The sequence below is a fragment of the Grampus griseus genome (genome assembly GCF_964374135.1).
Source record: "Grampus griseus genome assembly, chromosome: 8".
NCBI classification, from domain to species: Eukaryota; Metazoa; Chordata; class Mammalia; order Artiodactyla; family Delphinidae; genus Grampus; species Grampus griseus.
Window position 1 is genome coordinate 109,712,295 of NC_139002.1, and position 21,980 is coordinate 109,734,274.

Here is a 21,980-nt window from a genome sequence, read left to right on the forward strand (position 1 = left end):
CGCCCACTCCCATGCAGGGCCCCATCCTCCCGTGGCCACTGTCGACCCCCCTGGGCAGGGCGGGCGGGCTCCCAGGTCTCACCGCTGGACAGCCGAGGGGGGCACACGCCTTCTTCGTGGTCACCACCACGAGCCCGTCCTGCTGCTTCTCACACTTGTGTGTCACGCAGCGGCTCCCGGGGTCTGACCAGGACTCGCCGGGCTGCAGGGAGGCCCAGCCAGCAAGTGAGTGGCCCCCCCAAGGCCCCCCTTCCAGCAGGGGAGGGTGCCGCATCCATCTGTCAGCCCCGAGGCTCCCGCGGCCTCTGCCCTGCGCCCGCCTTGCACTGACGGCTCCCCAGGGGCCCCAGTGCACCAGGAAGCCATCCATCCAGCACCCCCGCTGTCGCTGTCGCTCCCAGCGGCCCCCCTGTGCAGGGGTGGGGCTGGCCCCCTGGAGCCTGTGGCCGGCCCCGCCCGGAACTCACCCCAAGGCCCCGTGACCGCTACTCACGTAGAAGAGGTGAGCAGAGCTGTTGCTGGTGTTCATGACACAGGCCACCTGCACGCACTCGCCACAGCACTGCCCGCTCTGTGTCTGGTACTCGAAGCCCTGGGAGGGGGGCAGGATGTGTGGCCTGAGCCCCGGCTGGGCGCTGCGTGGGGGTGGGAGTGGGGGGGGGCGCTCACCACGGGGCAATGGGTGCTGCAGATCTGGGTCTCACAGCTGATCACGACCGTGTCCGACTGGGGGCCACCGGGCAACTCACACCAACACTTTTCGCACAGGTTCGAGGAGACTATGGTACCAGGCTGGGGGAATCAAGGCGACAGTGTCTTCCCAGCTGGGCCTGGTGCCCCCGCCCTCCCGGACATCCCCTCCAGGCCTGCCCCCGCCAGGCAGACTCTTCCCCCGAGGTGACCCTCAGTAGTGCCTCCTGGTTGGGGTCCCGGTCTTGGGGACAGAGCCCCAAGGCTGCTCCTCCAGGGAGGTCACACGCTCTGGAGGACCCGGCATGGGGAGAGAGAGGCTGGGGACCTTCTCAAGTTCAGGACAGGGGTTGTGGTCCCAGAAGAACCCACTGCTGCTCCAAAGGCCACCCAGGCCCGCAGGGACGCAGCCTCGGGGAGAAGCTGGCAGGACGGGGGGACTCTGGTCCCTGTGCACCAGGGGGCCTGACCTTCGGCTGGTTCTTACCTGGTACAAGGTGCCGTTGATGCTGCAGACGGTCCGGCCTGCTCGGGGGAGAAGGCAGACCTGCAGACCCACCGTCCCCTTGTCCCGCCAGCCTCCCGAGTGGCAGCTGCCCGCGCCACCACTACAGCATCCCAGTCCCGGGCGACGGCGCATGTTCCCCCAGCCTGGCCGCCGCTGAGCCAGGACACTCACTGCAGTTTTGGGTTGGGCAGCACGCCCCCTCCTTATAGGCCAGGATGGAGCGCGAGCCTTCCGGGCAGTCCACGGGCGCGGGGCAGTGTGTGGTGTTGCAGACTGCAGCAGACGGAAGGGGGCGTCAGGGCACCTGCCTCCCTCCCAGGCCTGAGTGTCGCCTCTCCCTGGGGGTCTCCAGGAGTACTGACTACCCAGTGGACAGGTGGTAGGCTCCCCAGGGGGTGCCCACGCCACGGGGGACGAGGCTTCTGCTCGGCGCTGACCTCTATGGTACCCCTCACCCTTGAGCCTTCCTGCTGGGGGTCAGCAGCTGAAGCCACATACAGGGAGGGTATGCCCACCACCCTCCTGGGGTGTGCCGCCAGGTGCCAGCACCTCGGGACCCTTCAGGGGCAAAGCTGGCCAGCCCTGAGCCTGTGCATGTGCGCCCCCGCCCGGCCTGGGGCTCACCGCAGGTGTACTGGGGACAGCACTGGCCGGTCTGCAGGGCCGCGGGCACTGGCACGAAGCCGGGCTCGGGGCAGGCGGGGGGCGGGGCGCAGGGCCGAGTCTGGCAGCTCAGAGTCCAGGTGCCGTCCTTGCAGGTGCACTCCTGGCAGCCCACGCTGACAGTGTGGCCAGGCTGTTAGGGGAAGGACATGGGACACCCGGGCCCATGGCTGAGGGCCTGCAAGGGGTCTTCCAAAGTGTGGGCGGGGCTGAGGGCTGCTGGGGCTCTGGGAGGCCCATGGGGGCCAGGAGGCGGGGTGGGAGGGGGTTGTGCGGGCGACCGGCCTCCCTCCCCACCGTCCCCACCTTCACTGTGTGGGAGCAGGGTGGGGGGTTGTCTCCAGGGAGGGCGGGATGCGGCCAGCCTTGGGGCCAGCACCCACCCTCCTCCAGGGCCGTGCAAGGAGGCCTCCTGAGTCTTTGCTCAGGAAAACCTGGCCCCTCCTCTGAGCCCCCCGAGGGCGCCACACTCACCTCCACAGGCTCCCCGTCGGGCCCCGCGCAACCTGGAGGAAAAGAGAGGACGTCATCGCTGGGCTTCCATGGCCCCCAGCCCGTCACGGGCAGACCCGGTGTCGGGGGCTGGGGGAAACCTAGGCTGTGGTGGAAAGCCCTGGGGTCTGGCTGAGAAGTGCAGAGCCCGAGGGCCCAGTGCGTGGAAGCCCCAAGCCCAGCCCCAGGGACGTACTGCTGCAGTTGGCCGGCACGCAGACCTCTGAGCTCGAGCTGAACAGCGTCATGTCCTCCGGGCAGAAGCAGCCTTCTGTGATGGGAATGGCTTCCGGGAGGGCCCTGTGGGGAGCGGAGGGTGAGCGGGGCCGTGACCTCCAGGGTGGGGAGAGGCGGCCTGGGGACACAGGGCGGGGTGGGCGTGTCCCAGAGGGAGAGGGCAGGTGCTTACAGGGTATTGGCACTGTTGTTCATGTAACAGTAGGAAGGATTGGACGGGCCGCAGGGCCGGTACACCTTGTCAGCAGGGCAGGTGAAAGCTGTGCGAAGGGTGAGGCCACACCTGAGGCCGGAGGGCACGAGAAGCGAGGCCTGGCTTGGGCCCCGCTGGCTGGAGCTCTTGGCCCAGGCACCTGCTGTGTGCCCTGCACCGCCCAGCCCGTCCGAGCCCTGGACCCCTGCACCCTGGGCCCAGGTGCTCTGACCTGGATGCCCCTCTTGTCCCTCCAGGAAACAAATGCACTCCATCCTGGGCTCAGCCTTCCTCCTCCCGGAAGCCCACCCTGACCGCCCAAGCCCACCCATGGATTGCCCAGTGTGTCTGTCCCCTCGAACATGCTGATTGCCACCGCCCAGCGGGACGGGGCACTCTGGGGCGGGGGGGGAGGGGGCACTCACGGCACTCGTGGGCGGTCAGGCCCCGCCAGTCGATGCACACGCTGAGGGACGCGCAGAGGGCGGCGTACAGCTCCAGGCTGGAGCACCTCGTGTCCACCGTGGGCGCGTGGCACTGGTCAAAGGCGCAGGCTTGGTAGTATGGCCACGGGGGGATCACCGAGTGACACGGCTTGAAGACCCTGCAGCACAGAGACACACGGGTCATGGGGCAGCTCCGTGGTGGGGTTGCCAGGCTGTAGGCTTTCCCTAATGAAGGGCCCCGAGGGAGAGGCGTCACTGGGCCGACCTGTGTGCCGAGGGACCCCAGCCTCTGGGGCCATCTGTGTGCGGCGGGGAGGGTGTCTGGCTGCAACACAGCTTTTCTTTCTGCAAATTCTCCGCTGGGCTCCCCCCGTGCCCTGCACGCCCGGGTGCTGCCGCCGGCTGAGGACTTATGCCCGGAACCACCATGAGCTGCCTCAGCGCCTCAGAGGCCGACCCGCCACGAGCCCCGCTGGGCTCTGCGCCTGGCGTTCCAGCAGCCGTGACCCCTCTCCCTTGGAGCCCCCTGCAGGCCCGCCCACTTCTTCCTATCTCCCAGGCAGCGTGGGATTAGCAGGGCTACTCAACACCCCCCACACCCCAGCCCTGCCAGGGAATCTCACTTGCTCAGAATTAGCTGGCAGATTGGCGAAGGTAGGCACGAGGTGGACGTTTTCTTGGGCTCAACTGTGGTGGGCGTCAGGGGAGGCCTGCTGCAGGATGGCTGGCCGGGGTGTGTCACATTCCAGTGGCCGGGCATGTCGGAGCAGGAGGGTACCACCGCCCCCCCGGGCAGGCGGCACTCGTCCTTCTGGTCATTGGTACAGGTGCCTGGGGCGTGGAAGCAGCGGTCAGTCAGCCGGGGAAAGCAGAGGCACCCTCACCCTCCCTTGGGGTGCTGGGGGCCGGGCCCCAGCGTCTCCGCGCAGCACTCGATGGGTTGCTGTGGGACCTGTCCCCTGACCTCCCTGTGCTTTCTTTTGCCTCCAAGAAGCCAGACCCTGGGGCAGTTCCCAAAGAGGCCTCACGTATGGGCCACATGGCCAGGCCCCTGGGCCGTGTGCCGCACATTCTTGGTGCAGCTGGAAAGCAGAATCACCTGGAGGCTCCGCGCCACACGGGCGGCCTCACCCCCAGCCAAGAATGCAGTTCCTGGAGGGACACACCCGAGGCCGACCCTTCGCGCACCAGACACTCCCGGCCAGAGAAAGGGCCCAGAGTGCGGAGGGCCAGAGCGGGGCTGGGCCGGGCGCTCACCGCACTGCCCCTCCGTGTTGTTGGCAAACTTGCTGAAGGGCAGCTCCACAGAGAAGATGAGGCCACTGAGCATGACCTGGACACCAAGCGCGGGGATGGTCACGTACATCTTGATGCCGATTTGGGAGACGACAATGCCGTCTTTCCGGAAGCCGGGTCTGACCACCTCACCGTTGAAGATGATCTAGACGGGGACCCAGCAAGGGAAAGAGAACCGGGTGGCGATCAGCCAGTGCCTGGCGCCCCGAGTCCACCCGGCACAAATGGGGGCTGCCCGGAGGGCGTCCCCACCTCATTGGTCATCACCCCTCCGACGGGCTTGCGGGTCAGCACGACGCGGTCCTGCTGGTACTCGATGATGATGGACTGTAGGCAGGGCAGCCCATCCTCAGCATCACAGAAGTAGGTGTCGATCAGCACCCGGAAGTGTCCGAACACGGGCACGATCTGCTGTACCAGCACATACGTGCAGTTGTCCAGAAACGTGTAGTACGTACCATCAAAAGTGATGTAGTGGGGTTTGCCCCAGCGGCTACACACGCCTGCGGGAGGACGAGCCGCCTTACCTGGCCGCACTACGGGCCTCCTCCCACCGCCCCGGGGCTCCCGCAGGGGCAGGTGTGTCCCGCGCCAAGCGGAGCAGGCGACTGCCCTGTTGTCGGGACCCACACGCCAACAGCACACAGAACTCTGTCCAGTAGGTGCCCAAAGAGGCCGAGAAGTGGGACCAGACTCCGGACGCCCCCTCGCGCCTGCGTGGCCCGGCTGCTCTGGGCTTGGGCAGGGTTCCGCCGGGCACCTGGGGAGGAGGCTGGGCCCCACCACCGCTGCCCTGACCTTGGGAAGTCCTTCCTGGGTCCCACTGATTCCGTCCTGCCTTCTCTGCCACGGCCGCCACCCCCGGCCCCGCCCACTCACACTTGCACTCGTAGGATGGGCAGCAGTCCTCCGGGTGGGCCACTATCACAGCGGGGTAGCCGTTGGCGCAGGTGGGCTTCTGCCTCTTTGGACACTGGCGCGCTCTCACGGTGATGACCCCGTTGCCCTCACAAGTGGCCTCAGAGCAGTTGGGCATGGCCCAGGTTTCGCCATTCTGCGGAAGCAAAGACTGCTCTGACGTGGCGCCCACCCCTCGGGGCTCAGGGCTCGCCTGGGTCTCCGGGGAGAGAAGAGCCACCAGGATTGGGACCAATACTCACACCAGGCCTCTCCTCCCCCAGCACCCCCCCGAGCGCCCGGCCGACTGGGAGGGGCTCCGGGTGTTGGAGGTTGCCCCCTTCCCCCTCTGCCCATTTCCACCCACCCACCGTTTCCACTCCTTGGCCGTTTGACCCTGTCCGGAGCATCAGTCACCTGCTCTAGCCCCCTTTATAGGCAACAGATTCTCAACCTCGGGCCCCACGCTCCTGGCGCCCCCTCCCAGAAGTTCTGGAGGACCAGAAATGGCCGCTCGCCATGGTCAGCCTACGTCAGCCAAGGGGCCACCAATGGCCACTCGCCATGGTCAGCCTACGTCAGCCGAGGGGCCACCAATGGCCACTCGCCATGGTCAGCCTACGTCAGCCGAGGGGCCACCAATGGCCGCTCGCCATGGTCAGCCTACGTCAGCCGAGGGGCCACCAACCTTCATGCACCCTTGACGCCACAGCCTACTTTGAATGATGCGGAGGGTCCCTGCCCTGGCCGCCCCGAGCCCCCGAGAAGGGCAGAAAAGGTGAGGTTACCGTTCTTGGGGGGACTGCATTTGGGCATCCTCCCTGAGTAACGGACACAGAGGCAGAAGGGGAGGACACTGGCGTGGAGGTGGCCGGGGCGGGAGGTGGTGTGCTGGTGGGACAGGTGTGGTCGGTCCGCCTGACCACGTGGCAGTGCAGGCTGCAAAGGGCATAATAGCAGTGCCCGGAGAGGTCCGTCTGCTGGTAAATGATGGATCCTGCAAGAAAAGGAACGGGAGGGCACTAGGAGAGCCAAGAAGCGATCACCAGGAGGGACTCTAACCAGGCTGGTGGTCCACCTGGGTGCTGGGCTGGCAGGTGGCCTTCCTTCCCAGGTGTAGATGGCATATCCTCAGAGACGGCTTACTGCCTTCCTATACAAAAGACCTAGCCCTTTCGCAAAGACAAGGCACCCCTCCCTCCCCTTAACACCATAGTTTTGTGAACAGGACAACAGTGACCAGGGTCAGCACACACCACACACCCAGGTAGAGTACACATACCTGCGGAGTATAACCTGGATGCCACACTGCAGTAGCACGTGGATGTGGAGGGCGCTGCGGAGCTAGGGGAGGTCACCAGGGAAACCGTGGGGGTGGTGGACTCTGGAGAGAGTGAGGGCTGGGGACTTGCAGTCACAGAGCTGACAGGGCAGCCTTTCTGGGGCTCACAGCACAGCACGCGCACCTCGTAGTTGAGGCACATCCTGAACTTGCCCTTCTGGTCCCGGTTCTGACACACCAAGCCCACTTCCGGGCTGCACTGCACCACCTGGCCCAGCGTCTGGATGCCGACGTCTGGGTGGTTCTCGGCTCGGCACTCCAGGGCACTGATGTACTCGGGTCGGCGACAGATCTTCTCTCCTCTTCTGACGATGTTGCTGTAGGTTTCAAAGTCTCCTCCATGGGGCCCAGGAGATGGGAAGTCCTCATCGAACCACTTGGTCCATGTGCACTGTGGCTGGCAGGAGGTGGTCCAGGGTTGGGAGTGGGTTGTTTCAGGTATAGAGACAAAAGTTGTGCTGGTTGTAGGAGCTGTGGTTGGGCCCATTGTCTCCACAGTGGTGGTGCTGGTTGTAGGAGCTGTGGTTGGGCCCATTGTCTCCACAGTGTTGGTGCTGGTTGTAGGAGCTGTGGTTGGGCCGGTTGTCTCCACAGTGGTGGTGCTGGTTGTAGGAGCTGTGGTTGGGCCGGTTGTCTCCACAGTGGTGGTGCTGGTTGTAGGAGCTGTGGTTGGGCCGGTTGTCTCCACAGTGGTGGCGCTGGTTGTAGGAGCTGTGGTTGGACCAGTTGTCTCCACAGTGGTGGCGCTGGTTGTAGGAGCTGTGGTTGGACCAGTTGTCTCCACAGTGGTGGTGCTGGTTCTACGAGCTGTGGTTGGGCTGGTTGTCTCCACAGTGGTGGTGCTGGTTCTACGAGCTGTGGTTGGACTGGTTATCTCCACAGTGCTGGTGCTGGTTGTAGGAGCTGTGGTTGGGCCGGTTGTCTCCACAGTGGTGGTGCTGGTTGTAGGGGCTCTTGTTGGGCCGGTTGTCTCCACAGTGGTGGTGCTGGTTCTATGAGCTGTGGTTGGGCTGGTTGTCTCCACAGTGGTGGTGCCGGTTGTCTCCACAGTGGTGGTGCTGGTTGTAGGAGCTGTGGTTGGGCCGGTTGTCTCCACAGTGGTGGTGCTGCTTATAGGCACTGCGGTTGAACTGGTTGTCTGCACCGTGGTTGCACTGGATGTGGCCTCATGGAAGGTGGTCCCTGTCTGGCTGGTGACACTCACACTTGAGGTGCTGGGAACTGTGACACGTGTGACAGGGCAGCCTTTCTGGGGCTCACAGCACAGCACGCGCACCTCGTAGTTGAGGCACATCCTGAACTTGCCCTTCTGGTCCCGGTTCTGACACACCAAGCCCACTTCCGGGCTGCACTGCACCACCTGGCCCAGCGTCTGGATGCCGACGTCTGGGTGGTTCTCGGCTCGGCACTCCAGGGCACTGATGTATTCGGGTCGGCGGCAGATCTTCTCTCCTCTTCTGACGATGTTGCTGTAGGTTTCAAAGTCTCCTCCGTGGGGCCCAGGAGATGGGAAGTCCGCATCGAACCACTTGGTCCATGTGCACTGTGGCTGGCAGGAGGTGGTCCAGGGTTGGGAGTGGGTTGTTTCAGGTATAGAGACAAAAGTTGTGCTGGTTGTAGGAGCAGTGGTTGGGCTGGTTGTCTCCACAGTGGTGGTGCTGGTTGTAGGAGCTGTGGTTGGACCAGTTGTCTCCACAGTGGTGGTGCTGGTTGTAGGAGCTGTGGTTGGGCCGGTTGTCTCCACAGTGGTGGTGCTGGTTGTAGGAGCTGTGGTTGGACCGGTTGTCTCCACAGTGGTGGTGCTGGTTGTAGGAGCTGTGGTTGGACTGGTTATCTCCACAGTGCTGGTGCTGGTTGTAGGAGCTGTGGTTGGGCCGGTTGTCTCCACAGTGGTGGTGCTGGTTGTAGGAGCTGTGGTTGGGCCGGTTGTCTCCACAGTGGTGGTGCTGGTTGTAGGAGCTGTGGTTGGGCCGGTTGTCTCCACAGTGGTGGTGCTGGTTGTAGGAGCTGTGGTTGGGCCGGTTGTCTCCACAGTGCTGGTGCTGGTTGTAGGAGCTGTGGTTGGATGGGTTGTCTCCACAGTGGTGGTGCTGGTTGTAGGAGCTGTGGTTGGGCCGGTTGTCTCCACAGTGCTGGTGCTGGTTGTAGGAGCTGTGGTTGGACGGGTTGTCTCCACAGTGGTGGTGCTGGTTGTAGGAGCTGTGGTTGTGCCGGTTGTCTCCACAGTGGTGGTGCTGGTTGTAGGAGCTGTGGTTGGGCTGGTTATCTCCACAGTGGTGGTGCTGGTTCTACGAGCTGTGGTTGGGCTGGTTGTCTCCACAGTGGTGGTGCTGGTTCTACGAGCTGTGGTTGAACTGGTTGTCTCCACAGTGGTGGTGCTGGTTCTACGAGCTGTGGTTGTGCCGGTTGTCTCCACAGTGCTGGTGCTGGTTGTAGGAGCTGTGGTTGGACGGGTTGTCTCCACAGTGCTGGTGCTGGTTGTAGGAGCTGTGGTTGGACGGGTTGTCTCCACAGTGCTGGTGCTGGTTGTAGGAGCTGTGGTTGGACGGGTTGTCTCCACAGTGGTGGTGCTGGTTCTACGAGCTGTGGTTGGGCTGGTTGTCTCCACAGTGGTGGTGCTGGTTCTACGAGCTGTGGTTGAACTGGTTGTCTCCACAGTGGTGGTGCTGGTTGTAGGAGCTGTGGTTGTGCCGGTTGTCTCCACAGTGGTGGTGCTGGTTGTAGGAGCTGTGGTTGGACCGGTTGTCTCCACAGTGGTGGTGCTGGTTGTAGGAGCTGTGGTTGGGCCGGTTGTCTCCACAGTGGTGGTGCTGCTTATAGGCACTGCGGTTGAACTGGTTGTCTGCACCGTGGTTGCACTGGATGTGGCCTCATGGAAGGTGGTCCCTGTCTGGCTGGTGACACTCACACTTGAGGTGCTGGGAACTGTGACATGTGTGACAGGGCAGCCTTTCTGGGTTTCACAGCACAGCATGCGCACCTCGTAGTTGAGGCACATCCTGAACTTGCCCTTCTGGTCCCGATTCCGACACACCAAGCCCACTTCCGGGCTGCACTGCACCACCTGGCCCAGCGTCTGGATGCCGACGTCTGGGTGGTTCTTGGCTCGGCACTCCAGGGCGCTGATGTATTCGGGTCGGCGGCAGATCTTCTCTCCTCTTCTGACGATGTTGCTGTAGGTTTCAAAGTCTCCTCCGTGGGGCCCAGGAGATGGGAAGTCCGCATCGAACCACTTGGTCCATGTGCACTGTGGCTGGCAGGAGGTGGTCCAGGGTTGGGAGTGGGTTGTTTCAGGTATAGAGACAAAAGTTGTGCTGGTTGTAGGAGCAGTGGTTGGGCTGGTTGTCTCCACAGTGGTGGTGCTGGTTGTAGGAGCTGTGGTTGGACCAGTTGTCTCCACAGTGGTGGTGCTGGTTGTAGGAGCTGTGGTTGGGCCGGTTGTCTCCACAGTGGTGGTGCTGGTTGTAGGAGCTGTGGTTGGGCCGGTTGTCTCCACAGTGGTGGTGCTGGTTGTAGGAGCTGTGGTTGGGCCGGTTGTCTCCACAGTGGTGGTGCTGCTTATAGGCACTGCGGTTGAACTGGTTGTCTGCACCGTGGTTGCACTGGATGTGGCCTCATGGAAGGTGGTCCCTGTCTGGCTGGTGACACTCACACTTGAGGTGCTGGGAACTGTGACATGTGTGACAGGGCAGCCTTTCTGGGTTTCACAGCACAGCATGCGCACCTCGTAGTTGAGGCACATCCTGAACTTGCCCTTCTGGTCCCGATTCCGACACACCAAGCCCACTTCCGGGCTGCACTGCACCACCTGGCCCAGCGTCTGGATGCCGACGTCTGGGTGGTTCTTGGCTCGGCACTCCAGGGCGCTGATGTATTCGGGTCGGCGGCAGATCTTCTCTCCTCTTCTGACGATGTTGCTGTAGGTTTCAAAGTCTCCTCCGTGGGGCCCAGGAGATGGGAAGTCCGCATCGAACCACTTGGTCCATGTGCACTGTGGCTGGCAGGAGGTGGTCCAGGGTTGGGAGTGGGTTGTTTCAGGTATAGAGACAAAAGTTGTGCTGGTTGTAGGAGCAGTGGTTGGGCTGGTTGTCTCCACAGTGGTGGTGCTGGTTGTAGGAGCTGTGGTTGGACCAGTTGTCTCCACAGTGGTGGTGCTGGTTGTAGGAGCTGTGGTTGGGCCGGTTGTCTCCACAGTGGTGGTGCTGGTTGTAGGAGCTGTGGTTGGGCCGGTTGTCTCCACAGTGGTGGTGCTGGTTGTAGGAGCTGTGGTTGGGCCGGTTGTCTCCACAGTGGTGGTGCTGGTTGTAGGAGCTGTGGTTGGGCCGGTTGTCTCCACAGTGGTGGTGCTGGTTGTAGGAGCTGTGGTTGGGCCGGTTGTCTCCACAGTGGTGGTGCTGGTTGTAGGAGCTGTGGTTGGGCCGGTTGTCTCCACAGTGCTGGTGCTGGTTGTAGGAGCTGTGGTTGGACGGGTTGTCTCCACAGTGGTGGTGCTGGTTGTAGGAGCTGTGGTTGGGCCGGTTGTCTCCACAGTGCTGGTGCTGGTTGTAGGAGCTGTGTTTGGACGGGTTGTCTCCACAGTGGTGGTGCTGGTTGTAGGAGCTGTGGTTGTGCCGGTTGTCTCCACAGTGGTGGTGCTGGTTGTAGGAGCTGTGGTTGGGCTGGTTATCTCCACAGTGGTGGTGCTGGTTCTACGAGCTGTGGTTGGGCTGGTTGTCTCCACAGTGGTGGTGCTGGTTCTACGAGCTGTGGTTGAACTGGTTGTCTCCACAGTGGTGGTGCTGGTTGTAGGAGCTGTGGTTGTGCCGGTTGTCTCCACAGTGGTGGTGCTGGTTGTAGGAGCTGTGGTTGGACGGGTTGTCTCCACAGTGCTGGTGCTGGTTGTAGGAGCTGTGGTTGGACGGGTTGTCTCCACAGTGGTGGTGCTGGTTGTAGGAGCTGTGGTTGGGCCGGTTGTCTCCACAGTGCTGGTGCTGGTTGTAGGAGCTGTGGTTGGACGGGTTGTCTCCACAGTGGTGGTGCTGGTTGTAGGAGCTGTGGTTGTGCCGGTTGTCTCCACAGTGGTGGTGCTGGTTGTAGGAGCTGTGGTTGGGCTGGTTATCTCCACAGTGGTGGTGCTGGTTCTACGAGCTGTGGTTGGGCTGGTTGTCTCCACAGTGGTGGTGCTGGTTCTACGAGCTGTGGTTGAACTGGTTGTCTCCACAGTGGTGGTGCTGGTTGTAGGAGCTATGGTTGTGCCGGTTGTCTCCACAGTGGTGGTGCTGGTTGTAGGAGCTGTGGTTGGACCGGTTGTCTCCACAGTGGTGGTGCTGGTTGTAGGAGCTGTGGTTGGGCCGGTTGTCTCCACAGTGGTGGTGCTGCTTATAGGCACTGCGGTTGAACTGGTTGTCTGCACCGTGGTTGCACTGGATGTGGCCTCATGGAAGGTGGTCCCTGTCTGGCTGGTGACACTCACACTTGAGGTGCTGGAGACTGTGACATGTGTGACAGGGCAGCCTTTCTGGGGCTCACAGCACAGCACGCGCACCTCGTAGTTGAGGCACATCCTGAACTTGCCCTTCTGGTCCCGGTTCTGACACACCAAGCCCACTTCCGGGCTGCACTGCACCACCTGGCCCAGCGTCTGGATGCCGACGTCTGGGTGGTTCTCGGCTCGGCACTCCACCGCCCTCGGTGCTCGGCAAACCCGGTACCCATAGGCACGGAGGTTCTCCAGCGTGTCGAAGTCACCGCTGTCTATGCCCCATCCCGGACGGCTGACATCCAGCCATGGCGACCACTGGCATTCCTCCCCACAGCGGGGCCGGGACGAGGGCGGGGCGGAGGCTGTGGGAGGGGTTGGTCCAGGGGATGTGCCCGGGGTGGTGGCCGGGGCCGAGCTCGGAGCGTGTGCTGTCTTTTCGGATGGGCTGGGGTGTGTGCTGGGTGGAAGCGTCGAGCTCACGACTGAGGGCAGGAGAGAAAGGGCGAGCGTCAGGGGCCAGGGCTCCCCACACTCCTTGAGGACAGCCCCCCCGCCCCCTCTGTCAGTGTCAGCTGCCTGTCTGTCTCCACCCATGACGGGAACTTGGGAGACAGGGCAGTCGCCAAGCGTCCGGGATATGCCCAAACCTGGCAGGGGTAAAGCTCACTGCAGCTGAGTCAAGGGGCGAATTAAGCGCCCCGGAATCTAAAGCCAGAGCTACAGGGGCTCTTCACCCTCGGGGGAAGCTCTAATAAGGCCCTAAGTCACCCTTAGAAGAGGTTAGGACGCGGAGGTGCCTGGCCCTGGTGCGACACAAGGCGATCGGAGAGCAGTGGATCCAGGCAGGGACTCCCCAGCCGGCTTCCCGTGGTCCTCTCCCCAGGAGCTAACCTGGGGTACCTTTGCTCACAGCCCCTGCCCCATGCTGGGTGCCGCAGCCCTGAGAGCATGACTGGGGACACGGGTCCTGCCAGCCTCGCGGTGGCTGCGGGCTGACCGGCACAGGGACATGCCCTCTGTCCCGTCCCGGCTCCTTCCTGCTGCTCGGGGCCAGGGGTGGGGGGACGGCACCACCCGGTCGGCACCCCGCCTGTCTGCCTTACCGATCGGTGTAGAGAAGGCGAAGGTGGTTTGGGGGGTGGGGGTGGTAGTGTTGCAGTCTTCGACCCTCCTCTCGATGGTGCCGTTAGCCCCACAGTGGGCGAAGATGCAGCCCCCCGTGCCGTCTGTCGTGTGGTAGATGACTTCCCTGGGACGGAAGCGCCTCCCGTCGTAGGTGCAGACACAGGCTGTGGGGAGGACAGCAGCCAGGCGGTTAGGGGGCCGGGGCGCAGGCGGGGACCCGAGACCCCGGGCGCAAGGAGGGCCGCCCACCACTCACCCTCAGAGTGGTAGGTGCACTGCACGCCGCTCTCGGTGCAAACGCTGGCGACAGAAGGGAGATGAGTCTGGGGGTGGAGACTCACCCAGGGGCAGGCAGGCAGGGGAAGCCCCACTGGGGTCCCTGGGGGCCACGCCTCAGCCCCAGAGGTCACGCCCTCTCAGAGAGCCCTTCCTATCAATGACCAGAGAAGGCAGCTCGAGCATGGCCACTGAGCCCCCTGGACCTTCTGAAGGCCACTCCCTCTCCAGGGTGTCTTCCCAGAGGTCCTTGGACCGTGTCATGACTCAGCTTCCCCTCTGGCCCCTTTCTTCACCCCCAGACCCCCCAGCCTCATCCTGCATAAAGGAAGCTCCCTGTTGGACCCCACAGAAAACCCAGGCTGGGGGACCCTCTGGCCCTGAAGGAGGGAGGCTGTGCTGGGGGGTGGCCAGGTGGGGCCTTTCCCCAGTAGCGGAGGGCTGGGCGAATCCCCCACGTGCTCCAGGGTCCTCGCGGCTCCCGCCAAGCGCCTCACCAGTGGTGGCAGTTCTTTTCCGAGGGCACCACAGAGCCCGGCCGGTAGGACTTGCCCTGGACGCGGCAGGGCAGTGGTGGGGTCGGGGTTGGGCATGAAGCTACACATCGCATCTGGTCCTCATCGAAGATGGGGGCCTCTGATGGGCACTTGGGGTAGCAGCCTGGGGACCAGAGAGGCCTGAGTCCCAGCCACACCAACTGCCCAGTGCCTCAGCCCCGCCTCGACTCAGCCCCCAGCCCTGGACCCCACCACGCCATGGGGAGCTTGAGGCTATGGCCGCAAAAGCACCCCGAGGGGTCAGGAGCCGCCCAGCCTGGATCCCCAGGACAAACCTTGGCCCCAACCACCGTCTCCCCAGCACGGCCCCGCCCAGACCAGCAGGGCAGCAGCGCACCTTCCAGGCCACGGACGTCATGCAGGTACTGGCCGCGGGGGTGCCGGCAGGTCCTCAGGTAGGGGGCCCCGCAGGGCTGGTAGTGCCACTCGCAGTGGCCCTTGGGGTTGTAGTAGTCGCAGAAGAGGGCTGCGGACAACGGGGGCGGGCTCAGGGCCAGGCGCTCGGCCCAGGGGGCCCCAGGTGGAGTGCCGCCTTTGCAAGGACAGCCCCGGGGGGCTCCCCCGTAGCCCGGTCCTTGACCAAGTCCTGCGAGCTGTTCTGAAGACGCGTCCCTCCTCTGTGCCTCCCAGACGCGGCTTCAGAGGACATGGGCCTGGGATGCCCAGGGGCAAGGGGGGGCAGTGGGGAGGGGGGCTGGCTGGCTTGTCAGGGACGCCCACCCACTGCGGCCAGGCTCCATGGAGGGGGGGTGCTCTGCTGATTCCCTTCAAGCCCTTCCTCCCCTCGCACATTCAATACCACTCTTGTCATTCTCTGTGTCTCCGCCCCACCCCGACGGACACATCCGTGGGCACTCACGGCAGATGTCCGGGGTCCGCCAGGACACGCACACACCCGCTTCGTGGCAGGCCTGGGCGTAGGCGGCCACAGCCGTGCAGAAACACTCGCAGTCGCCCCCTGAGTCACAGGCGCACGCATCGCTCACGCAGGCCTCGTAGTACCTGGCCGATTCCACCTACGGGAGAGAGGGGCTTCAGATGCCAAGGGACCCGCCATCCCTGTGGGCTCCGGGGAATCAGTGCAGCTGGTGTCGGCCTGGGCCGGTTTCCCCTGGAGCTCGTTGTCCCACGAGGCCAGCCAGACGGGTCCTCATGGCCACAGCTGGCCCTAGAGGGCGGCAAAGAGCCACTGCTCCCATTTCTGTCCCTTCTTCCCCAGGTGCCTGGAGGAGCGCCCCGCGTACGTGGGCGTGGCAGGCGCTGAAGGTGGCGCTGTTGATGATGCTGCACTGCTTCTGGGCCCAGGACTTGCGGTACGGGTTGGCGGTGCAGGGGTCCTTGGGGGCCTGGGCGTCCGGGCAGGACGGGGAGAATTTCCAGCTGTTGCCGAACTCCAGCACGTCGCCCACCACGGACTGGCTCCGCGTGGTGAAGTCGTTGAGGGCGTTGTCGTCAAAGTTCCCGCACAGCCCGCAGACCCTCCCCTGTGGACGGACAGACGTAGAGACGGCGCAGGCTCAGGGCAAGCGCAGGAGGGGCCCTGCGACCTCACTCGCTCCCCCCCACCCCGGGGCCCTCAGGAAGAGCCCCACTGGGCTCTGAAGTCTCCAGGAGGGGAGGGCACAGGAGAAGCAGCCTAGTGGCTACGGAGTGTCCCCCAAAGACAGGCTCAGGTCCTGACCCGGGACCCACGAGTTGGCCCAAAGCGGAAGGAGGGTCTCTGCGGATGCAATCCAGTTAGGATGAGGGCATCCTGGACTGGGGTGGCTGATCCAGTGGCCGGCGTCCTTACAGGACGAGGGACACACACAGAGTGAAGACAGTAAAGGGACGTCGTATGCAGAGGTTGGGCTGACGGGGCGCCTGGGGCCACGGAAGCTGGAGGAGGCGGGAAGGATTCTCCCCTTGAGCCTCTGGAGGGAACGTGGCCCTGGGGCACCTGGTTGGACTTAGTGTCCAGACTGCGAGAGAAGGGCCACCAGTTAGGGATCGTTTCTTCCAGCAGCTGCAGGACCCGGACACGGCTGAGGGTCTCCTACTGTCACCTCCTCTCTGTCTCTCTGCCTCTCGGTTTCTGTCTGTCTGTCTCTCTGTCTCTCTATATCTCTCTGTGTCTCTCTGTCTGTCTCTCTGTCTCTCTATAACTCTCTGTGTCTCTCTGTTTTTCTATCATCTCCTCTGTCTCTCCCCCACCCGCACCCCCGTCTCCGGCCGGCCCTTGGTCTGGGGTGAGGACGTCGCCCTTCCTGGGCAGGGCCTCACCTTGAACTCGGGGCTGAGTGTGAGGAAGATGCTGGTCCCCTTGTCCCACAGCAACACCAGGCTGACATCCGTGTCTACCACCAGGTAGTTGCCCATCTGGCGAATGGAGAAGGGCGGCAGCTGCCCCTGTTCCTTCTCGATCACCTCCATGTTCCCGTCACTCAGCTTCAGCTCGTAGCTCTGCATGGGGCAGGACCAGCGAGTGTCTGGGTGAGGACCCTGGCTACCTGTCGAATGGGTCCATGGCCCTGCGGCCCCTGTCCCAGCTCGGCCATGGGAGCGCGGCCTTCCTGGGGGCTCCCCACCAAGGCCCCCACCCACTGCTCACCCCCAGGAAGATCTTGATGGCCTTGGAGCAGGTGGCCCCCGTGGTGCCACAGGGGACGTTCTCGGTGATGACATGGAAGCCGTCCTGGGCGCTGCCGTCCCCCCCACAGTGGTCCTAGGGAGGCCGGGATGGGACTGAGCGCGCACCGCGGGGCAGCACAGCAGGGTGCGGGGCGGCGGGAGGGCTCGGCAGCCACACACCTGAAGCAGCGTGTACTCGCAGCCCCCACTGAAGCTGTAGCGCTGCCCATCGAAGGTGCGGTAGTGGCCGTCACCGTACACCGCGCAGGTGGCCGGGCAGGACTGGTCTGTGCACTGCCACATCCTGCTCTTACAGGTGCTGGGCAGGGGCGGCAGGCATCAGGCCCAAACCTCCCTCCTGGAGGCCCAGCTGCCTGCCTGGGCGGGGGCAGGACTTGCCGGCCGGGCTGTACCTCCCGCTGCAGGGAGCCCTCCCCAGGTGGGGTCCGAGCCCCTCCCCGTACCAGGTGTTGCAGCCCACCCGGATGACCTGGCCCGGCTTGTAGCTGGCTTCGTTGTGCACACAAGGGCAGTCGGACACGGGGATGCAGCCGCCGTCGCCAGTGGCCACCAGCCCGTGGGGACACACACAGCCAGGCACACACTGGGAGCTGTACTATGGGGGGGGAGCAGACACAGCTTAGTGGACCCCCAGGGCCTGCAGCGGGGCCACAGGGATACAGGACCAGCAGCCTGCGGGGAGGGGTCCCCTGGGGCCAGTGAGTGGGCTTCTCCACAGGTGCCCATGGGGGCCGAGCAGGTGTGGGGTTGTTGGAGGGGGGTCACTGGGGACACTTACACAGTCCATGTCCAGGGTGTGGCAGCTCTTCTGACAGCCAGCCCCAGCGGCCCCAGGCGTGGTATTGTGGCAGTCGAAGTAGACCATGGGTGGGGTACAGACTGGCGAGGGAGGGGCCATTCAGGGGACCCTGACGCCGCCTACCAGGCTCGCTTGAGGGACGTGTCTCCCGACGGCAGAATTTAGCCGCCCCGGGGTGAGCGTGTGAGTGCGTGGGCAGGGTGCCCACACTGCTGAGCCCAGAGACGCTGACTGACACCCAGCAGCCTCGCTGACTTGTGGGCATTTAACCCCGAGCTTAGGTAACTTTATGCAGAGATAACCGAGGGCCCCCTCCCCCACTCCGGGCTCACCTGGAGCTGGGGCATGGCCTCCAATGCAGGTCAGTGTGCCCTGGGTGCAGGTGCTGCAAGGAGAGAGTGGTCAGAGAGCCCCCCAGCCTCGCCCACGCCACCCACTCAGCAGGGGCTCTTACCAGACGACCCCCTGCTCGTGCGTCGACTCCCCATTGGGGACCACGGAGCCCCCATGGTAGCAGGGGCAGCTGGTGGCCGGCACACACTGGTCCGTATCATCCAGGAAGGTGCCGTCAGGGCAGGTGCAGCCGTCCACGGGGACGAAGCTGATGCTGCAGGTGACGTCCGCGTCACTCCGGGCCCGGCAGGTGGGCTGGCAGGTGCTGATGTTGTAGAGGTAGGTCAGCGACTGGGGGCAGGTGGTCATGGCCTTTGCTGCACGATGCCAGGAGGGGGTAGCACTCAGGACAGGGCCGGCCCCCCGGCTTCCCTGTTCCCGCCAAGCCCTTCGTCCTTGATGGGGTCCCGGGGCACTGGCCTGGGCGCTCCTTGGCCTCTGAGCCTGGTTGGGGGACGGGGGCCATGGGACATCCACCCTGGGACACTCACTGCACATGCCGTCCCGCCAGCCGCCAAGCAGCACGCCCCGGGCGGCGCAGGCCCGCACGTAGGAGGACAGGGCCGCGCACATGCAGTCCTCACTCTTCTCACAGTTGCACGTGTCAAACATGCAGTTCTGTGGGGGCATCAGGATGTCAGGGACACCAGGCCACACACGGTAAGCTTCCCCCATGCTGCTGCCGGAGCCCCTGCCTCCCCAGGACCCCTCCCCGAGCCTCACGGGGGTCCCACTAACGTGCACAGAGCATCTTGCCATCACGCCCCTGGGCTGGCGGGCGGGGGTGCTGGAAGGACCACAGCCCCTCATCTGTGTGACCCAGCGGTCCATCCCTGTGTCAGCCTTAGACACCAGTTTCTCATTTGCACCCTGGGGCTAGCAGGCTACTCACTCCCTGGGTGTAGCCCCTGTGCCTAGCATGGAGCTGGAGGAGAGGACGGACTCAGAACCACAGCAGTGGGTGAGTGAGTGAGTGAGTGAGTGATGAATGAGTGAGTAGATGAGAGTGGATGAATGAGTGAATGAATGAATGAGTGAGTGGATGAGTGAGTGGATGAATGAGTGAGTGACGAATGAGTGAATGATGAATGATGAATGAATGAGTGAGTGGATGAGTGAGTGGATGAATGAGTGATGAATGAATGAGTGAGTGAATGAATGAGTGAATGAATGAGTGAGTGGATGAGTGAGTGAATGAATGAGTGAGTGATGAATGAGTGAATGATGAATGATGAATGAATGAGTGAGTGGATGAGTGAGTGGATGAATGAGTGATGAATGAATGAGTGAGTGAATGAATGAGTGAATGAATGAGTGAGTGAGTGAATGAGTGAGTGAATGGGGGTGGGAGAAACTGGAGACTGAGAGACCTGCGGGCCCAGACGCTGCTGCCATGGCCCCTGGGACCCTGAGGGTGGCCGAGTGGTCCAAGGGCAGAGGCAGGTGGGTGGCATTACCGAGTAGTAGGCACTGGGGCTCACAGCAGCGTGACACCGGGTGAAGGGGCCGCGGGGGTCTGTCAGCCGCGAGCACCAGTGCTGAGCGTATTTCTCTGTGGACAGAGGAGGGGGGCGGTCAGCGAGGCTGGACGGCCACGTCAGGCGGGAGCTACATGGAGATGAGCAGCTTTCCTTTTAGCCGGAATCCCTCATGCTCCGTGTGAAGGAGTGCCAGGTGTCAGCAGACCTAGGCTGCTTCCCGAGCGCCCCGCGAGCCCGGTCCCCCAGGAGAGCAGGCAAGGAGGGTGGGCCTCCACTCCGCCCAGCACCCCGATCCTCTCCTCCCAGGGCTCACCGGCCAGAACAACGCATGTTGAGTCCGCCTGTTTACCAACCACCTGACGCCCCCTTCAGGCCGGGCCCCCAAGGAGCGCATGCTCAGACCTCTGGCCCAGGGGCCCCGGCACCAGGTTGGCCCGCGGGGCTGCTGGACACACACACCGTTCTCCACGCTGAGGGAGCAGGGGTCCTCCAAGCTGTTCTTGACGTTGGGGCAGGCGGCCTGGGTCTTCCAGGTGTTGGCGAAGGCGGCGGCCGTGCCCTCCACCACGCCGCTGATGGTCCGGAAGTCGTCGGCCTGGTTCTGGTTGAAGTTCCCGCACAGGCCTGGGGGCGGGGGTGGCGTGAGGCCCCTGTGTGCTGGGCTGCAGAGGGTGGGCTCGGGTGCTGGGTGGTGACCCTCTTACCGCAGGTCTGCCCCTGGAGCTGGGGCGCCAGCCTCACGAACACCTGCATGACGGGCACCAGCTGGATGTCCAGCTGCAGGCCCAGCTGGGTCTGGGCGATGATGAAGAAGGTGGAGGGTCTGAAGAGCGTGACGTTGGCTGCAGACACAGGGGACCAGGTCTCAGTGGGCGCGAGGGGCGGGGCTGTCAGGGGGTGGGGCTGTCAGGGGGCGGGGCTGTCAGGGGGCGGGGCAGGGAGGCGCCCTCACCTGCCGAGAGGGGCAGCTGGGTGTAGATCTGGTTCACAAACACCGCCCCGCTGGCCTTTACCACGAAGACCTGGAGAAGCACATGACAGGGCTCCCGATGTCCTCCCCAGGGCAGAGGAGGGCTGATGACCTGGCCCCCCATCCCCCAGGCTCAGCCTGCTCCGCTAAGCTTTCCGCGAGGACCGGACCGCTTTTTGGCGACGTGAAAACCAAAGAGATTTACTAAGGTAAAAAAGTCGACTTCAGCAGAGAAGCTTCCTGGCCTCGTGGGGGAGGTGTGGAGGCCCCTTGCCAGCCCCTGAGCTGTTCCCTTTGGGGACCGTCACTCAAAAGACCCACAAGAGGTGGAAGCAGGGAGGCAGTGGGCGGGTCCTCAGGCCATGCCTCGGCCACCTGCTGCCCATGTGGGGTCAAGGGCTCGGGCAGAGGTCGCTTGCCGTGAAGGACACCCCAACCCCAGGGTCTGCACGCACCATGTGCCCCCCGCCCAGGGTCAGCGTCAGGCTCTTCAGGCAGGTCTCGCTGTCGGTCAGTCCACACCTGCGCAGCTCGGCCAGCACGGTGAAGGCGCTGCTGTCACAGGGCTGGAAACACAGGTACTCACGCAAAGCGCAGCGCCCCCAGCCCGCCTCATCCTCTCCCCTCCCCACCATCCGTCCGCCCGCCCAGAGCTCGGGTGGTTTCCTGGAGGACTCGGCGTCGGGGATCCCAAGGTGGCCCCAAATGCGGCACCCACATGCAGCCCAGGCTGGGGAAGGACACGTGGACCCACGACCTGAAAACCGCTCTGTCCGGGGAGGACCCTGGGGCCATGTACCTTGGCCAGCACGTAGCTGCAGTCCCCGTGTACCGTGTACTGCCTCTCGTCGAACGTGGAGAAGTGGGCACCGCCCAGCACCGAGCAGGTGCCCGGGCACTGCACCTCCTGGCATCTCCACCGGCCCCCAGCGCAGGTGCTGAGAGCAGGGAGCGCCCACGTGGGTGCTGGCCCCCGGGAGCAGCCCGCCCCCCCAAGACGGCAGGTAGACTTGCCCAGGCCTGCCTGCATCACCACATAGACTGGAGCCCATCAGCGCCTGCCCAGAGAGCCACTGGCCTCCACCCGGGGACCCGCGTGGGAGAGGACAAGCCCCCAGAGGGGCCGGCCCGGGTGCATCTAGGGGGACCAGAAGGCAGGGGCCGTCCCTGGGCATCTCCGGGGAAGGGGAGGGCAGGGGCCCAGGGTCCTACCAGTTGGTGCAGTCTGTGGAGTAGCCGGTCCCTGGAGTGTAGGTGGCCCCGTTGTACACACAGGAGCACTGGGGCACCGGGATGCAGCCAGTGTGGCCGACGTCATCCAGCACCGTCCCTGCAGAGGCAGGCAGGCCACGTGGCAGGTGCCGGACTGTGCCTTCCATGTGGGTGTGTGGAGGGGACAGGCCCTCTGCCCACAGTGGCCCTGCCCTGGAGGGTTCCTCAGACCCAGGGGTCCAGGGACACCTCGGGCCACGTCAGAGGGGCCTTCCTTCCTGAGCACCTACAATGCATCTGTGTGATTCTGG

General features: G+C 64.0%; 1 protein-coding gene across 1 annotated transcript in view; it reads right to left on the minus strand.

Moving 5' to 3' along the window:
• The window catches only part of MUC5AC (mucin 5AC, oligomeric mucus/gel-forming), a gene marked incomplete at both ends in the record, with an annotated part of 29,016 nt that overhangs the window by 1,421 nt on the left and 5,615 nt on the right, over positions 1–21,980 (minus strand). Inside the window, 51 exons of the mRNA XM_082660146.1 lie at positions 83–202; positions 494–592; positions 670–726; positions 1,178–1,215; positions 1,370–1,471; positions 1,823–1,994; positions 2,336–2,367; positions 2,550–2,653; positions 2,763–2,850; positions 3,209–3,387; positions 3,853–4,060; positions 4,487–4,670; positions 4,778–5,028; positions 5,405–5,579; positions 6,280–6,419; positions 6,705–7,097; positions 7,213–7,523; positions 7,617–7,734; positions 7,789–7,929; positions 8,025–8,249; positions 8,365–9,011; positions 9,153–9,299; positions 9,393–9,622; positions 9,745–9,953; positions 10,069–10,366; positions 10,489–10,697; positions 10,813–11,411; positions 11,505–11,843; positions 11,937–12,177; positions 12,273–12,707; positions 13,329–13,514; positions 13,607–13,650; positions 14,124–14,286; positions 14,521–14,649; positions 15,043–15,199; positions 15,428–15,667; positions 16,446–16,625; positions 16,774–16,887; positions 16,974–17,112; positions 17,258–17,409; positions 17,593–17,693; positions 17,946–17,998; positions 18,068–18,323; positions 18,498–18,624; positions 19,464–19,558; positions 19,947–20,111; positions 20,192–20,329; positions 20,440–20,509; positions 20,913–21,023; positions 21,257–21,395; positions 21,670–21,787. Coding sequence (XP_082516272.1) covers positions 83–202; positions 494–592; positions 670–726; positions 1,178–1,215; positions 1,370–1,471; positions 1,823–1,994; positions 2,336–2,367; positions 2,550–2,653; positions 2,763–2,850; positions 3,209–3,387; positions 3,853–4,060; positions 4,487–4,670; positions 4,778–5,028; positions 5,405–5,579; positions 6,280–6,419; positions 6,705–7,097; positions 7,213–7,523; positions 7,617–7,734; positions 7,789–7,929; positions 8,025–8,249; positions 8,365–9,011; positions 9,153–9,299; positions 9,393–9,622; positions 9,745–9,953; positions 10,069–10,366; positions 10,489–10,697; positions 10,813–11,411; positions 11,505–11,843; positions 11,937–12,177; positions 12,273–12,707; positions 13,329–13,514; positions 13,607–13,650; positions 14,124–14,286; positions 14,521–14,649; positions 15,043–15,199; positions 15,428–15,667; positions 16,446–16,625; positions 16,774–16,887; positions 16,974–17,112; positions 17,258–17,409; positions 17,593–17,693; positions 17,946–17,998; positions 18,068–18,323; positions 18,498–18,624; positions 19,464–19,558; positions 19,947–20,111; positions 20,192–20,329; positions 20,440–20,509; positions 20,913–21,023; positions 21,257–21,395; positions 21,670–21,787 — 9,368 coding nt within the window. The remainder of the gene's footprint in view (positions 1–82; positions 203–493; positions 593–669; positions 727–1,177; positions 1,216–1,369; positions 1,472–1,822; positions 1,995–2,335; positions 2,368–2,549; positions 2,654–2,762; positions 2,851–3,208; positions 3,388–3,852; positions 4,061–4,486; positions 4,671–4,777; positions 5,029–5,404; positions 5,580–6,279; positions 6,420–6,704; positions 7,098–7,212; positions 7,524–7,616; positions 7,735–7,788; positions 7,930–8,024; positions 8,250–8,364; positions 9,012–9,152; positions 9,300–9,392; positions 9,623–9,744; positions 9,954–10,068; positions 10,367–10,488; positions 10,698–10,812; positions 11,412–11,504; positions 11,844–11,936; positions 12,178–12,272; positions 12,708–13,328; positions 13,515–13,606; positions 13,651–14,123; positions 14,287–14,520; positions 14,650–15,042; positions 15,200–15,427; positions 15,668–16,445; positions 16,626–16,773; positions 16,888–16,973; positions 17,113–17,257; positions 17,410–17,592; positions 17,694–17,945; positions 17,999–18,067; positions 18,324–18,497; positions 18,625–19,463; positions 19,559–19,946; positions 20,112–20,191; positions 20,330–20,439; positions 20,510–20,912; positions 21,024–21,256; positions 21,396–21,669; positions 21,788–21,980) is intronic.